Here is a 16,066-nt window from a genome sequence, read left to right on the forward strand (position 1 = left end):
TCCGGACAGTCCTTCAGTGAGAGTGCCAATGCCTGAGATGATGAGGTGTCCCGGATTTCTGGGTTTGTGGATCTTGGGTAGTAGACAGAATAACCCCAGTCGGGGCTCTAAGGGTATGTTGATTTGTTCCTGTGTTAGTGTAGGGAGTGTCCTGAGTAGATAGTGCAGTTTCTTAGTGTATTCCTCAGTGGGATCTGAGGAAAGTGCCTGTAGAATTTGGTATTGGAGAGTTGTCTAGCAGCCTCCTTTTGGTAGTCAGAGACATCTAGTGGCTCACATTACAAACAGCTGCCCAGGAAAATCAAGTTTTTCAACTCTTCAGTGCCACAGCCTTGACAGCACAGGGATAACAGACTGAAAATTTGTACTCAAGCTTAGTTTCAAATGCATTCATAACCACAAGAAGTGGATTACTTGGTAAGTAAACTTCTGAAAGCTATGGGAACATTGTTAAGGTTTTTAGAAAATGAATGGTATTTTTAATGCTTCCTTCATGCAACAGAAGTCATACGGCAGTATGAAAAACCACAGGATGAAAAATATTTATGAAATTGTGTATTAGTAACCAAGAATATGCGTGTAAGGAATGAAATCACATTTTAGGCTTTCTATTATTAAAGGTACCTTGTCTGTCTCTCCCTGTCCCTCTCCCCATTTCCTATTACTTTTTCTTATTAGTAAAGATGCTTCAATACAAGCATTAAAGAGGGATGGAGGGAAATGAGCACACACTAAGCAAAAACTGGAACCTAACTGATTCTAGTATTTAAATGTCTTAGCTCATTTCTAACAGCTAGCACCTACATTTAAAACAATAGTATGAGTAGATTCAGTTTCTTATAGTTATCAATTCATCATGTGTAGAGTGGCTAAAATAATTGGAATAAGTAATTTGACAGGTGGAGCCTTTTTTCTGTTCAAATTATCTGCAAACTAATTAATTTTTTTACAAATGTACTTGTTATTCTAAATTTATACAAAAGTTAAACACTATAGGTTCGATTATTCATCTATATAATCATCATCTGTTTGTGGTGTGAGATTCATTATCTATGTCACATGGCAATGTTTTTGCATCCTAGTTGGCTGACTAGACCTTTTTTAAACAGGAAGAGGGAAATTCAAGGAATTTCAAGATGGCCGCATCAAACTAAATTCACCCAAATATTGCCAAAAACTTTATGTGAACATTCTTGTGAATAAACCACCAATCACATGAAAGAAAGTTCAGGGGAAATGAATTAAAAGGCTCACAAATACCAATGAAATGAATTTGTAGAAGTTTTTATTCAAATGAACATTTGCAACTGCTTTCTTGGAGTATTCATCCAGCTCTAGTTCAAAGTACGCAAATCCAGCACAAAAATGTATTTATAATGTAGAGTATTTTACCTTTCTTTCATTCCTGTCATCATTTTGGCCTTCATATTCACCCTACAAAAACAAATCAAAATGGTAAGTGTAATAAAAGAAAAAGTATTATAGTGTCATACTTTTGCTCAGCTGTTTTGCACTCTGATTTTGTTTTTACTGTTCAATTGCAGCCTGAATAGATTTCATTTAAGACTTTCTATTACTATGATGATTCAACAAATATGCTGGTAGATATTTTGTATTCTCACAGACATAATTAGTGGCTCTGAAGCTTTTAACACTGATGTTAGAGAACTAAATTTTAAATTGTGTATACGTACATCATGAAGAGGATATGCTGCGTCATAGACATTGTTTGCTATTAATGTAGTAATATCTAAAGAGAAACAAACAAAAATTTTCAATAGTTATTTATAATGAACAGAGGTAGGAATAGATTATTACAAAGTATTCACTTTATTCAACTATGGTAGGGACTGAGATATATTAATGAAAATCATCAAATGAATAATCTAAAACTGAATATGAGCCCAATTCAGAAATTAGACTGGTGCCCTGGAAGTCAATCTTAATTTAGCAGGGAAAATATTATCTTTCTGATCAACTGGGGGATAACTTTAAAATAGCCTCATCCCCATGCTACGCTGTTTCCCAGTAAGCTGGTTGTTAGGTCCAAGGAGAGCATTTTTTTTCTTGCTTGCTTGCCTCCTTGCCAGTAACCTCGGTCTCTTTTAAAATAAGGAAGTAGAGGCCAATGGCAAACACTAAACCGATCTACAGCTGGGGAAAAAAATGGTGCCATGAAAGGACCAAAAATTCAGCTCCATCCCCAAAATCAGTTTGGAGATCTCATCCCCCTGCAATGATCCAACAATCAAAGGAAGGTAGATTAAAACACAGATGATTAACAAACTTCCTTCCATAGAATCCAGTGACAAAGGAGGCCAGTTAGGACACCTATGCCTTGTCTACACTACAGAGTTTTTTCAACAAAAGTTACGTCAACACTCAAAAAGCACTATAATAAAAATCGGTATTGCATGTTCACACTCAGTCCCTCTGTCAGCAGAGCATGTCCACACTTGGGGCACTAGCATCGACAGTGTGAGCAGTTCACTGTGGGTACCGATCCCACAGTCCAGCTTGACACCTTCTGCTTCTAGATGTTGTGGGAAGGTGGAGCGGATCGCGACGCATCTTGGGACCGGGCTCAATGTCCCACAATCCATTGCTCTCTGTCACCACATTCCATGGGCTTCCAGTTTTCTTTTGCTGCATTTTCCAATGGCCTTTGTTTGCTGTGCACCCCAGTTTCTTTGTGAGAAGGGATGGATCCCGCTCTACTCTCCTATGCTCTGGTAACTGTCATGAAGACATTGCAGATGGTAGTGCAGTTAATCAAAGTTCCTAACTGAAGAAGACTCCCAGTTGCCTGACATGCTGTGTGATATGGATAGGAGCAACTTCAGATTGCTTTTGACATTCACAGAACAGCTGCAGATGGTGGACTATCGCTTTTCGGCTCAAGAAACAAGCACTAAATGGTGGGATCATATCGTCATGCAGGTGTGGGATGACGAGCAGTGGCTACAGAATTTTCGACTGTGGAAAGCCACCTTCCTGGAATGGTGTGGGGAGCTCGCCCCAGCACTGCGGCGCAAAGACCCCAGAATGAGAGCTGCCCTATCGGTAGAGAAGTGTGTGGCAATCACTGTGTGGAAGCTGGCAACTCCAGACTGCTACTGGTCGGTTGCAAATCAATTTGGAGTTGGGAAATTGACTGTTGGGGCTGTGTTAATGCAAGTGTGTGTGGCAGGAGAGTGTTCCTCAAGGTCACATCTGCCAAAGAACAAGGAACAATGCACAGGAGCATGATTCACGTGCAACATTGAAACATTTAAGTAAAATACACCTCTGGTAACATAACACTTTTCCACAGGCGGGGGTCTTTGTAGGAGATATCTCACTGCTGAGGGTAAGCAGGGAAGCGAGGGCACATCTACTACATGCTTGTGGCTTCCGCCCTGGTCCCTATGCTGCTCACTTGTGTGCTGCTTTGGTCCCTGCACAAGTGATTGCTGAATGGCATGGGAAAGTTTCCTACAACGGGGGAAGGAACAAAGCAGCTCTGCCAAGGAACCTTCAGCAGACGATTGCTGAGTACCTCCAGGAAACTTTCCTAGAGATCTCTCTGGAGGATTCCCGTGAGATCTCAGAGTGCATCAACAGCCTGTTCCACCATACTGATTAGCTACACGGGGATATGTCCAGCACACAGAAACGCAGCCAGCCTTGTACATTTCTATACCCTGAACCCACCTCCCACTCCGGAGCAGAGAACAGTTCCTGGCTGCCTGCCCCACTGGGCGACCCCGCTGGGAGAGCCACATTGTTGTTTAACTCCACCTCTTCATCAATGACTTCATCCCCCGGGTTAGGTCTCCTTTCCGCCACCTCCAGGACCACCTCCAGGCTACGGTGCTCTTGGTGGTGGAGGTGGGATTGCCACCAAGGATAGCATCAAGCTCCTTAGAAAATGGGCAGGTCTTAGGTGCAGCACTGGAGTGACAGTTTGCCTCCCTCGCCTTATGGTACACCTGCCTCAGCTCCTTTATCTTCACTCTGCACTGCAGCTTGTCCCGATCATAGCCCTTTTCACACAAGCCTCGAGAAATCTGCCCGTAGATATCAAAATTCCGATGGCTCAAGTGCAGCTGGGACTGAACAGCCTCGTCTCCCCATATCCTGACCAGATCCAGCAGCTCCACAGTGGTCCAAGCAGGAGAGCGTTGGCTGCGATAACCCACCATGGTCACCTTGAAAGATGCTATGAGACCTCTCCACGCCAAGCAAACAGGAAATGGAATTTCAAAAATTCCCAGGGCTTCTAAGGGGGAGGGGCAGATGGTTGTTTGCCTGGCTGCAGGGGAGTGGAGTTCAAACTGCTGACCACAGCAATCAGGATGGACATAGTGGGATACATCCTGGAGGCCAATTAAAGCAATAAAATCAAGCATGGTGTCTACACTGGCACTTTGTCAACAAAAATTTTGCACAAAATGCCTTATGTCTCTCATCGAGGTGGTTTTATTTTGTCACCAAAACAGGGCATTTTTGGTGCCAAAAGTCGCTTCGCAGTGTGTACGTGTCCACTGTTTTGTCAACAAGAGGCAAATTTTGTTGAAAAAACTCTGTACTGTAGACAGGGCCCTAGTTTGTCTCCCTGTTGTAGTAAATGTACACTACAGAACAATCTTACTAACCTTTAGTCAAATCTAGTTTTAAATGTACCAAATGCTGGAACTTCCACAACTTCCTTTTTCATCACAATGCAAAGTTATCTGTCTTGATTTAAGACTCTGCCCACAGGAGGAAGTAGTTTGGTCTGCGTTCTCCAGATCCATGGCTGTGCACAAGAGTTGCACCAGTACAGAATCTGTTTACTCCCAGTGAGCACACAGTTGTCAGGTGGGAAGTTAGATGGGAAAAAATTGAGAGCTCAATTGTAACCCATGCTAACATGGCTCTTTGCCCCATCTAGTGACTAGACCACACATAGAAGTATACGAGTTCACCTAATGGACCTCATCCTTTAATTTGAGCAAAGGTCCTCGTATTCAGTCCCTGTGGACAACCCAACCAGAGACAGAATTATATGATACAACAGTTAAGGTTAAGTCTGCTAGTCTATTTCAGATCCTTATTTTTCCACTGTACTGAAAAATTACCTACAAAAGTTATTCTTTGGGGCTGTCAAATCTCTCATGGCCAAATGAGAATTATTCTGGAAAGTTTCAGCAAAATCCTGTTCTCCATTTTTTAAATTAATCAAGCGTTACCAATACATTTCCCATCTTGTACACAGAAAATAAAATCTGATCCCTATTTCAATTGATATTACTGGGAAATGGGATGATTTTTAAATCTCCAACTTGGAATATACCAAGTCCACTATGGAGAATAGTTGGTGCTTTGCATGGCTTATAACATGTTAAAAATTAAGTTAGAAGAAAACATTTCCTTAAACTTTTTATTGCACAACAGCATGCACCAGCCTAAAGAGCAGCAGATGTGATCTTGTACAACTGTAGAATTGAACAATAAACTGGGCCACTTGTAAGTGTTAAGTGTGTTATTATGCCGTTGTCCAATATGTATAATACACATACAATCGTGGAAAACAACTGTAGCTATTAGGGTTCCTGTTGCCATTGCCATATCTCGACGACAAGGAAGTGATGGAACCATAAAAGATTAACAAAATTAGGATGCTTAAGGAACCCAGTGAGCCACTGGTCTATGGTGCTCTTGAGACCATCATTAAATCCAGGAATTATTTAATTAATATAGAAATGGCAACTACTGATTTTCCTAATTTCCATACAACAATCAGGGGAGATAGCCCCTTAGGAGAAGTTCATAGCTACAAAGCAATGTTCAAATGCGTGGAAGCTGAAGTCTAATAAACTAGTATTATCAGTAATCGTTGATATGGAACACAAAAGCAAAGGTCAAAACTGTCCACGAGGACCACATACCATTCAAATACAACATGAAATAAGGAGCAGTGAATAAGCACTCCATGCAGTCTTCATCTGTCTTAAACCACCACAAAAAGCCCTTGTGACACAATATACTTGTGTCTACACCTTACATACTATTGTAATAATCTTTGTACAAATTATGCCTTGGGATGTATAATTTGAAAACTCAGTTTGCTGGTCAATATTGTCCTGATAAAATATATGTGGCAACCTTGTATGTGAAGTTATACGATTCCACTGTATGGAGTTATTAGTACATGTTCCAGACTGAGTTTGGCAAACAGGTCTGTCACAAACAAAGGAATGTGTGTTCAGCTTAATTGTATTTCAGCATTAAACAGTCATCAAATGGGAAGAGGAGACAAAGGAAGTTCAAACAGGTGAGAAAAAAGCAGGATGGAACATCCTTCCACATAGACTTTTTTGTCTCTTGTATCCAGCTGAAAATGTTTTTCAAAAGGGGAACTGAAACTGTAAAAAGGAGGAGCAAACACTCCAAGACACTCTCTCCCTGACCATCACATTCACAACACCGGAAGTGACAAAGGGAGCCTTCATTTAATTTTGGGAGAAAGGGCCCTGATATAGAGGGTTTAGTCCGTAAGACTGCTGAAAGCATATAGTGAGAAACTTTGCTTGAATCTGATATAGTTTGTTAAGTTAGGCACAAGTAGCAGTTTAACTTTATTTTCTTGTCATCATTTCTCACTTTTATACCTCATTACTTTCACTCACTTAAAATCTCTCTCTTTGCAGTTAATAAACATGTTTAATTGTTTTGTCTAATCCAGTGTGTTTAAACTGAAGTGTCTGGGAAACTCTATTTGAGGTGGCAAGTTGTGTGCATATTATTTCTATTAAAGAAAAAACAGACTGTATATAAATTTGTGTTGTCGAGGAAAGCATTTAGGGTCAACCCATTTTTTTTTCATTCAGTAGCCAATTTGAAAAATCAATCATTCATTCAGCTCTAATCCCAACTGGCATCCCTCCTGCCATTGCAGTCTCATCTCTCTTGAGCATAGACTATGAGTTCTGATGAACTGTGTAACGTATTTTGTGAGGTGGCTAAATGAGCCAGAGCCATTATCACTTGTGACCCAAGGTAAAATTTGGACCAAGGACTCGAGAGATAAATTACACTTTTCTAACCAAATGTGCTACCCAGTCCATAAAATAGATAGATATTTCAGGGTTTATCTAAACTAGGGTGTGAATTTAAAGCACAATAGCTATTCCACACTAACTCTACATCTGGAAACTCTTATTCTGCACCAGTGCCTTTTGTTGGTTTAGATTAATCCACTTCCACAGTGGATTATATAAATAAGGAGTAACTTCACTGAAATTGGGGTAGCCATTAAAGTTAATAGAGTCACCTTGGTGTAAAACCAGAATGAGAGGAAAGTCAGACCCTAATTATCTTTATTGTGTGAAATATTTATTTTAGTAACTAACCTCAGCTTAAAGTAACCCACTCCATGGACAAAGCTTTGTGCTTTGTGCACACACCGTGCAACTCCATGGAGGCCAAAGAAGTTGCATGAGGTATAATTTGGCCACATTTATGATGCACTACACTCATTTTGCCTATGGACAGATGTGACAATTCTCAGGGTACCCAGGACTGAGGGTCACCTGCCTCCAGCGAGAGGGAGACTTGCTGGTGCTTAACTGGACGTCAGCTCCCTAACACCAATACCTATGAGCCACCCAAACAAACTCGTCTGGGCTATGCCAGCCCTTACTTTGCCTTGCAAGTTAACAATAGGTGCACCCCTTCCCCCTTTGAAGTATTCCCTGTAGTTCCAGCCTCTTATCTACAGAACACTCAGAGAAATACCAGGTCTACTTTCCCCAAAGGAACAGTATACACACCAGTTTGAATGATTCAACTTAGGATCAGTTCCTTGTATAATACCACAGCACTGAGTTACATTTATAGTGAAAACCATCATAAATTTATTATCAAGAATTCAAGATGCAAGGGAAAGTGAGAGAAGATAATGGAAATAAAAGGGTTACATATAAAACAAAATCATAACATGATTTCTAGAGACTAAACTTAGCAGTCTAACCTTCTGTCTAAAGAAATGTATCTCATCCCAAATGTCCTTTGCAGCATTTCAACCAAGCCTGGTTGAGATCCTGTTTTCATGAATGTAAATGTGCTGTCCATTTACTTCCTAAGTGCAGGATAAAGGGGTGTCTCCTTGCCTTCTGCTTATATCCCCCAAGTTCATTATCTGTTCTTAGGGACAGTAACACTCACCTTTCCTCCCCACACACCCTCCAATGCTTGTTTTTCCTAAGTCCTGCTTCTTCCCTGTACATTTTGCATCCCCCTTTGCAACTTTCTACATAAATGGGTTTCCATTGTGCTGGCTTACAATGCTTAATTTACATGGGATAGCTGAATAACCATCTTCTATCTGGCAGAAAACCTGTTTGTCAACTCTGTCTTGATACAGACTTTAGGAACATATTTTCAACATACTCCTTACATAGTGTCTATACAATAATTTCACAATGCTATCAATGACAAACATGAGCCTGGCTTTCATTTAAGATCTCACATGATATTCTTTGGTGAACCAAAATATACATACCAGGATCAGGATATTCTTGTACCCCTCTTGCCAGTTGGCACTGAGGGATTCTTGGGTTATACCTCTCCTCTTATAATGATGCAGTAGGATTAGCCACTGGCTGATCCATAGGCATCAGGTCATGACCTTCTTGCCTGGACTTTGTGTCTGCCACTGTATTTTCTCTTCCTCTAATACATACACTTTCCATGTCACATTCTTGAAGAGAATGCTCCAGCGCAGCAATTTGGACTTGGTATATTTGTTTCGGTGAAGCCATACCTATGGAGAACGATTTCTCAGAATGGTCTTAATTTTCTGTTAAATAGGAGCGCCTCAACTGCTTGACTGCGCACACAAAGCATAACACTCTTTTTCTATGACAGAATAATTCCATTCAGTGGGTGTCAGTTTTTTATTCGACAATGCAATGGGATGCTGTTTGAAACTGTACCAAACCAGTTTTCATCAGAACTGCACCTAAAACTGTGTCTGATACATCAGGACACAGTTCAAACATTTTGTCAGCATGTGAACTGGCCAGAACAGGCTTACCTGACAGCATTTCCTTTACCTCATCAAAACCTTTCTGACAAATTTTGTCCCCGCTATTTTATATGGCTTTGTCTTTTTGCAAAAGTTTGTGATAGCAGACACAATAGCACTGAAACCATGTACAAATCAGTGGTAACAGTCAACCAAACCTATGTAAGCCTGGACTTGGGTTTTAGTGTAGGGTATAAGACAGTTAATAATAGCTTCCACTTTCAAGGGATCAGGAGAAAATTGGCTACCTCCTACCCAGTGTCGTAATATGGAATTTTGGCAGCTCCTAGTCTACATTTTGACACTTTTACAGTGAGACATGTGTCTCTAAGTTTTGTCAGCACAATTCCCAAGATCGGATCAAGAACTGCTAAATATGCCTGTACCCTCTTGCCAGGTGGCACTAAGGGGTGAATAGATTTATGTTCACAACACAAATGAACACTGTTGATTTAAAGGCTTGTCTCTTTCTAATCCGCTAGAGAGTCTTTAAAAGTAATTGTTCAAAAGATGACAATTTACTTTCTAACACTATGTGGTTCATCAGAAAAAGGGACAGTACTGTATCCCTAGGACTAATTTTATTGTTAAGAATATGTATTCTGTTTCAAAGTCTAGTTCATGTGAAAATGCATTAGTACATTCTTATATTCTGTTAGACAAATATTTTGATTATTTTAAATTGTATTAAAATAGAATTATTGAAAACAATCACCTTCAAAACAACATAGATATAACATTGTTAATTTTCTCTTACCCATACTGTTTTCGGCCTTTGTACAAGATGTACGCTTTAAAATTTCACGTACCTATAGAAAGAAAAAACAGTATGCAACAAACATTTTATCTCTTAGGATTATGTTAATTACAGTGCCAGCACAAGCCACAGACCTACACATAAAAATAAGATGTTCTTCTGTAGTTAATTTGTAGCAATATTTAAATCAGTCCTGTGGTTGACTCATGTATAAATATATTGTTTAGGACTATTGCATTTAAATTTTTAAGTAAATAGAAAGTTTTACTAAAGTGCTATAAAAAAACCTAAGAAGGTTACATCTATGAATAATATTTGAATCCACTGGTTTAGTAATATATTTACTAACAATTACCTCTCCAGAAGGCACAACTCATAGATTATATCTCTTCTCTTGAAGAAAAAGTTCAAAATATCAGTCCAAATTCTCACATGTTATAAAGTAGAGTAGCTCCACTGACTTCAACAGACCTGTGCTAATTTACACCAGTTAAGTTCCACTTCCTTCATTGAATCTATGACATTTACATCAGCTGAGAATCTGGCCTCCAGTCTTTTCTATGCTTTTAAATATTGTCACAAGGATTCCTGAAAAAGAACTGATATTTGGCTAAATCCTACTTGCCTTTACTCATATAGCATTTTTCATTAGTAGGTCTTAAAGTGCTATACGAAGGAGCTCATTATCATTATTCCCATTTTTACAGACCATGAAACTGTGTCACAGAGACGGGGAGTGACTTGCCACAGTCACCCACCAGAGAGGAGTGGCAGAACTAGGAACAAAACTAAGATAAGCAGGAGTTGTATCTATTTTTGTTCACTTTTCCATTACTTTTATCTTGGTATAGAATAGGAATGATTGGCTGTACACTGTAATAATTTTGCTTATGTTATGAATCCAGAGAGCCTAGAAATACTATAGATAGGTCAAATCCTCAGCTGCTGTAAATTAGTGTAATGACATCGAAATTAATGGTGCTATGGTGATTTATACCTTCTTAGGCTCTGGCTCTAAAACCTGTAGCCAAATCCTGCAAGGAATTAAGTGGAAATATTCCAGATTTACACCAGTTTAAGTGACAGCAGAATCTGGCTCTTCTTTTCATATTTACCACAGTATCTAAATAAATACATTAGGAAGCATGACAAAATTAAAACATTATACATATGAAGACTGCACTCGTTTCCAAGCAATTCTGAGACAGATGGTTTGTTTACCAACTGTATGGATCTGTCACACCTGATTGTACTTTTCTGTTGCTATGAAACAATAAGCAAATAGTGATGAAGTCAGCAAGAGGAACCAAGTGCATTCATTGTGGAAACAGGTACCATTGAGCACAGAAGATTCTATCAATACTGAGGCTACTTGTGTTTACTTACTATTCGACTGCGGGTAGCATTGTCGAAAAATGTGTCTTTGTCTTTAATGTTGTACCTTGAAATGTTGAGAGACAAGATTAGTTACGTTTTCATGAATGCTACTAATGAATAGGATCATACAACAATTTGATTAAGACTCCATCTGAAACAATGACAACCAAACCTGTATTAAGTGACCATTCAAGCAAAGGCTTGAGAAAAACCAGCTGCTTAGAGGAGAGGGAGGTGAAGCAGAACTCTGTGTATTTGTGGATACTCTAAGGTGGTCTTTTAAGACAGAAGGTTGCCTGACTCTATTGAACTCTACAAAGATTTCAGAGTATTAAGAATACTGTGGCTTACACAGGTTGAAAGGAGGAGGAGGAGGAGTTAATGCAGAAACATTATCCAAATGTAAAATACCTTTTGGTAAAGAACGTTTTTATTGTTTACATAGACTGACATTCTACATTTTTTCCCTTATAAAATAACCACAGTGTTCTAACATTCCTTGACTCAATTAATATAATCAGATTTCAACTAGCCTTAATGCAGATGTTCATTACTCTTTTTCAGGATGACTAAGAAGTCAATACTACATTTGCTTCCATACAATCAATCCGTAACAGTTATGTAATTATTATATTATTCCATAAATAACTGCTAACCAACCCAGGAATCCTCATCAATGAAATTAACTTTGCCAGTTTACTCCCTCTAGCTGACTTAACATGTATTCAGTTTTAATGAAAATTGTCAGAAAGGGCAACAAATGATGTGGTAGGTCATTATATTTATATGACTTTATATGTCAGACATAACTGCAGGGAACCAGTTCTTAATGAGGTAATAAGAACTGTTAAACATCATATTAGGCCCAAACGTATTATTGTGGGTGGAAGGGCAGGTAGCAAGAATTCCTTATTTGCATAGTATTGGCCAAATTCTAATTACTTTCATAAATCTAATCTAACCAGAAAGAAAAAAAACATGCTTCTTTATAAGTTATATCTTTTTACAAGCTAGACTGCATGGTTACTTTTCCTACTCATAATTTATTTGGTACTTTCAATTCAAGTTAAAAACACACCTACTTCATTGAATACAACCCCTTCTGTTGCCCACCCAGTCATAAGTGTCTTATCCAATGGAAGCAGTTACATACAGTGAGAGAAATTCTGCATTAACTTATATCCTGTCCAAACCCACAAAAACCAACAAGCAGTATAAGTTAGATTCACATAAATTGAGAGTACCTTATACCTTACTAATGTGCACGTGCAACATAGTCTACATTTGTGTAACTTACACATCAAGGAACTGAACGAAGATGCCAGTTAAAGAGGGAGTTGGTCTATCTTGCATCCTCTTGTTAGTTGCTTTTCTTGCTATGCCTCTCTTCTGATCTCTTGGCATGTAAGTTACATCAACTCACCTTCCATTACACTGACTTATAAGGCCAAATTCAGAGGTGATGTGACAAGGTGTGTAAGTTACACAATGATAAGTAAGGGTGAGTGAGAATTGCAGGGGCTCTGCTTTGCCATTCATTTACACCAGTATAACTCCATTAACTTTACTGGACTTATTTCTGATTTGCACTAATTTAATTGGAAAATCAGGCTCCAGGTATGTCAGCTGAAGGAAGTCGATAGTGAGACTAAAGGTACTGTAAGTGAGGGGAAGCAGATGGCATAGGTTACCAAACTTAGACTCTTACTAGACTTACTTAGACTCACTTTTGAATTTGACCCATAGGGGTAAATTCTACTTAAAAGCAGTCAACTTTCATTTACCTCAATAGTAGCTGCATATGCATATCTGAGGGCAGAGTTCAACTCAGATGTGGAGATGGACCTAAGCCACAAAGTTCATATTGGGAACCAAAATACCTGATGTGTCAAGAGGTGCTTGGATTTTCAATCAGATACTTACTTAAGTACTAGGTCTTACAATGGAAGAAGGATACCAACAGAATTTTACAGTCTGCTTAAATGGCTTTTACATTTTAAAATACTCACAAATATATTTTCTCTCTGGAAAAGGGGTAAGACAAACTTTTCATCTTTGTGTTGTTTTGTTGTGGCACCTTGGGCTGCAGAGGCTTTGTAGTTTTCTGCCATATTTCATAGAGCTTCTTGAGAATTCCTCCTTCTTCTTTAATTTCATACATCTAAAGGAGTAAAAACCATGTACGTTATCAAATGACTTTCAAAATGTGCATTAAAAAATACATACGTGAGATGGACTCTGGTCCCATTTAAAATAGTTTAAAAATGGAGTTAAAGTATGTGGAGTCCCTGAAGATATACTCCTATGTAAGAGAGATCAGACGCTGTCCCTTGTGCTTTAGGTTACATCAGCCATATTTCTGGTCCAGTTCCAAGGCTTCAAATAATGTCGTTATGCACAGTAGTTCTCAAGCACCTCAGGAGGTGAGACAATGGTCAGACAATAACCTCCTATTCAGCCACTCACTGGAAGAATAGCATAAACCTACAAGGCCAAATTCAGCAGTGGACTAAATTACACATCAATAGACCCCTAAATGGACACAAATTTATACTGTGGATGCGGATATCCGCAGATATAAATCAGTATCCGCAGAACCGCAGGGCTCTCCAGGGAACCGCAGTGGCGAAAGAAGCAGAATGCGAGGCCACCGCTCCCAGGAGCCAGAACCCTGTTCCTCCAGCATGGCTGTACCGTCCCCTGCCCCACTCACTGGGACAGGCACCAGGCTCACCAGCAACTGTCCCTGGTCACGCTAGTGTGTGGAAGCAGCACACATGCCCCCAGACAGGAGACGCAGGCAGCTGCATTGACGGGATGGGGGCAGGGCTCGGGGTGGGGCTACGGGTGATACAACCACGCCGGAGGAGCTGCCGGCATGGGGCACTGGCTCCTGGGAGCAGCGACCCCACATTCTGCTCCTTTCGCCACTGTGGTTCCTGGGAGAGCCCTGCAGTTCCATGGACACCAGTTTATATCCGTGGATATCTGCATCCGCGAATTTAAATTTGTATCCATTCAAGGCTACACATCAAGTGTAGTGTGGTTTACACATCAAGTGTAGTGTGGTTTACACATCAAGTGTAAACCAGTCAGAAAAAGGGGCTAAATGAGTGTAACCATAGAAAAATGTGCAACTTGCACCCATTTGGCATTAACGTGTGCAAAATAAGTCCAAGTTATATGACTAGTGGACAGAAAGGTAAAAGGGGTAGCAGGAAAAGCAACTAACAAGAAAGTGTAAGGCCAAATTAAGTTGACCAAACATACATTGGCATACAGCCACTGCAGGAAGTGCATTACTTGTGCATGTCTATACTTTCCTCTTTGTGTCGGTGAGGCACATCCTCACCAGGAGCGCTTGTATCAATTGTACTGTCAGCGTTGTGGGATGGCTCCTAAAAGCCACTAACCGTCGACGTAAGCAACGTTGTGTCTACACTGAAACTGCGTCGACCTAACTACATCAATCTTGACTCTGTGCTGCTTAATTAGGTTGACGTAAGCTGTCTCCCATCGACCTAACTCCCGAGTGTAGACCAGACCTAAGATAAAACAGGCAGTGTAAGTTGCGCTACTTTACCATTTACACTCACATAGACCTCTTTTCTGACCACTTTACCCATCATTTACATAACTACTAGACATGTTCCAGATTCTTCCAATGGTACGCATTTTTACTCCAAGCTGAATACAGCAGTTCATCATCTCTGTCTTACATATTCCATTTCATTCAACTCGTGACTGTGATTGATGACATGCCTGATTCACTCCCTACACACCACTGTAGGAATCTTTGTGCAAAACATGCCTTGAGAGGTATCATTTGAAAACTAATAACTCTCCAGTCAGTATTATCATTGTGAAATGTATGTCACAACATTATATGTAAAATTATGAACATAGGTTGAAATCATGACTGAAGTGTGTTTACCAGGCAAGTCTGCGGAGTGGGTAAACCTGTTTCTCAAAGACAAAGGACAAGCTGATGTCTCTAATCAGGTGTCATCAAAGTTGATGGGCAATCACCTAGCAAGTAGCCATTCTTTGGCAAGGAAGCAGAGCAGGAACAAACAGATCTACATCTTAGCAAAACAACAGCATGGAACCTCTTTCACCACCAGACTTCTTGTCTCTATTCAAAAAGAAAAGGAGTACTTGTGGCACCTTAGCGACTAACCAATTTAAGGTGCCACAAGTACTCCTTTTCTTTTTGCGAATACAGACTAACATGGCTGCTACTCTGAAACCTGTCTCTATCCACACAGTGGGAGTGAACTTTAGGTAGGGGTAACCCTCAGGAAAATGCATTTCAAAAGGTCACTGTGCTGTCAAAGGGAAGGACAAAAACATCCCAAGGTACCTCTGTATATCCACCTCTTTGGGTACGGCTACACTATAGAGCACGGGTGGCCAACCTGAGCCCAAGAGGGTGCCAGAATTTACCAATGTACATTGCTAAAGAGCCACAGTAATATGTCAGCAGCCCCGCATCAGCTCCCCCCCCCCCCCCCAAGCTCCCAGCGCCTCCCACCCACCGGCAGCCCTGCCGAGCAGCGCCTCCCACTCCCAATCAGCTGTTTCCTGACATGCAGGAGGCTCTGGGGGGGGGGGGAAGGGAGGAGGAGCGAGGGCATGGCAGGCTCAGCGAAGGGGGTAGGAAGGGGTGGAGTGGGGGCAGGGCCTGTGGCAGAGCCAGGGGTTGAGCAGTGAGCACCCCCGGCACGTTGGAAAGTTGGCGCCTGTAACTCCAGCCCCGGAGTCGGTGCCTGTACAAGGAGCCGCATATAACTTCTGAAGAGCCACATGTGGCTCCGGAGCCACAGATTGGCCACCCCTGCTCTAGAGTTTACAGCAGTGCAGCTGTGCCACTGAAAGCT

General features: G+C 40.6%; 1 protein-coding gene across 1 annotated transcript in view; it reads right to left on the reverse strand.

The window, feature by feature from the left end:
- ANO2 (anoctamin 2) overlaps positions 1-16,066 on the reverse strand; it is a 262,392-nt gene that overhangs the window by 184,972 nt on the left and 61,354 nt on the right. The window contains exons 3-7 of the mRNA XM_075120949.1: positions 13,196-13,347; positions 11,196-11,250; positions 9,810-9,861; positions 1,695-1,750; positions 1,393-1,434 (exon numbers count right to left, since the gene is read on the reverse strand). Of these exons, the coding sequence (XP_074977050.1) occupies positions 1,393-1,434; positions 1,695-1,750; positions 9,810-9,861; positions 11,196-11,250; positions 13,196-13,347 (357 nt within the window). The remainder of the gene's footprint in view (positions 1-1,392; positions 1,435-1,694; positions 1,751-9,809; positions 9,862-11,195; positions 11,251-13,195; positions 13,348-16,066) is intronic.

This window comes from Caretta caretta, chromosome 1, assembly GCF_965140235.1.
Source record: "Caretta caretta isolate rCarCar2 chromosome 1, rCarCar1.hap1, whole genome shotgun sequence".
NCBI classification, from domain to species: Eukaryota; Metazoa; Chordata; order Testudines; family Cheloniidae; genus Caretta; species Caretta caretta.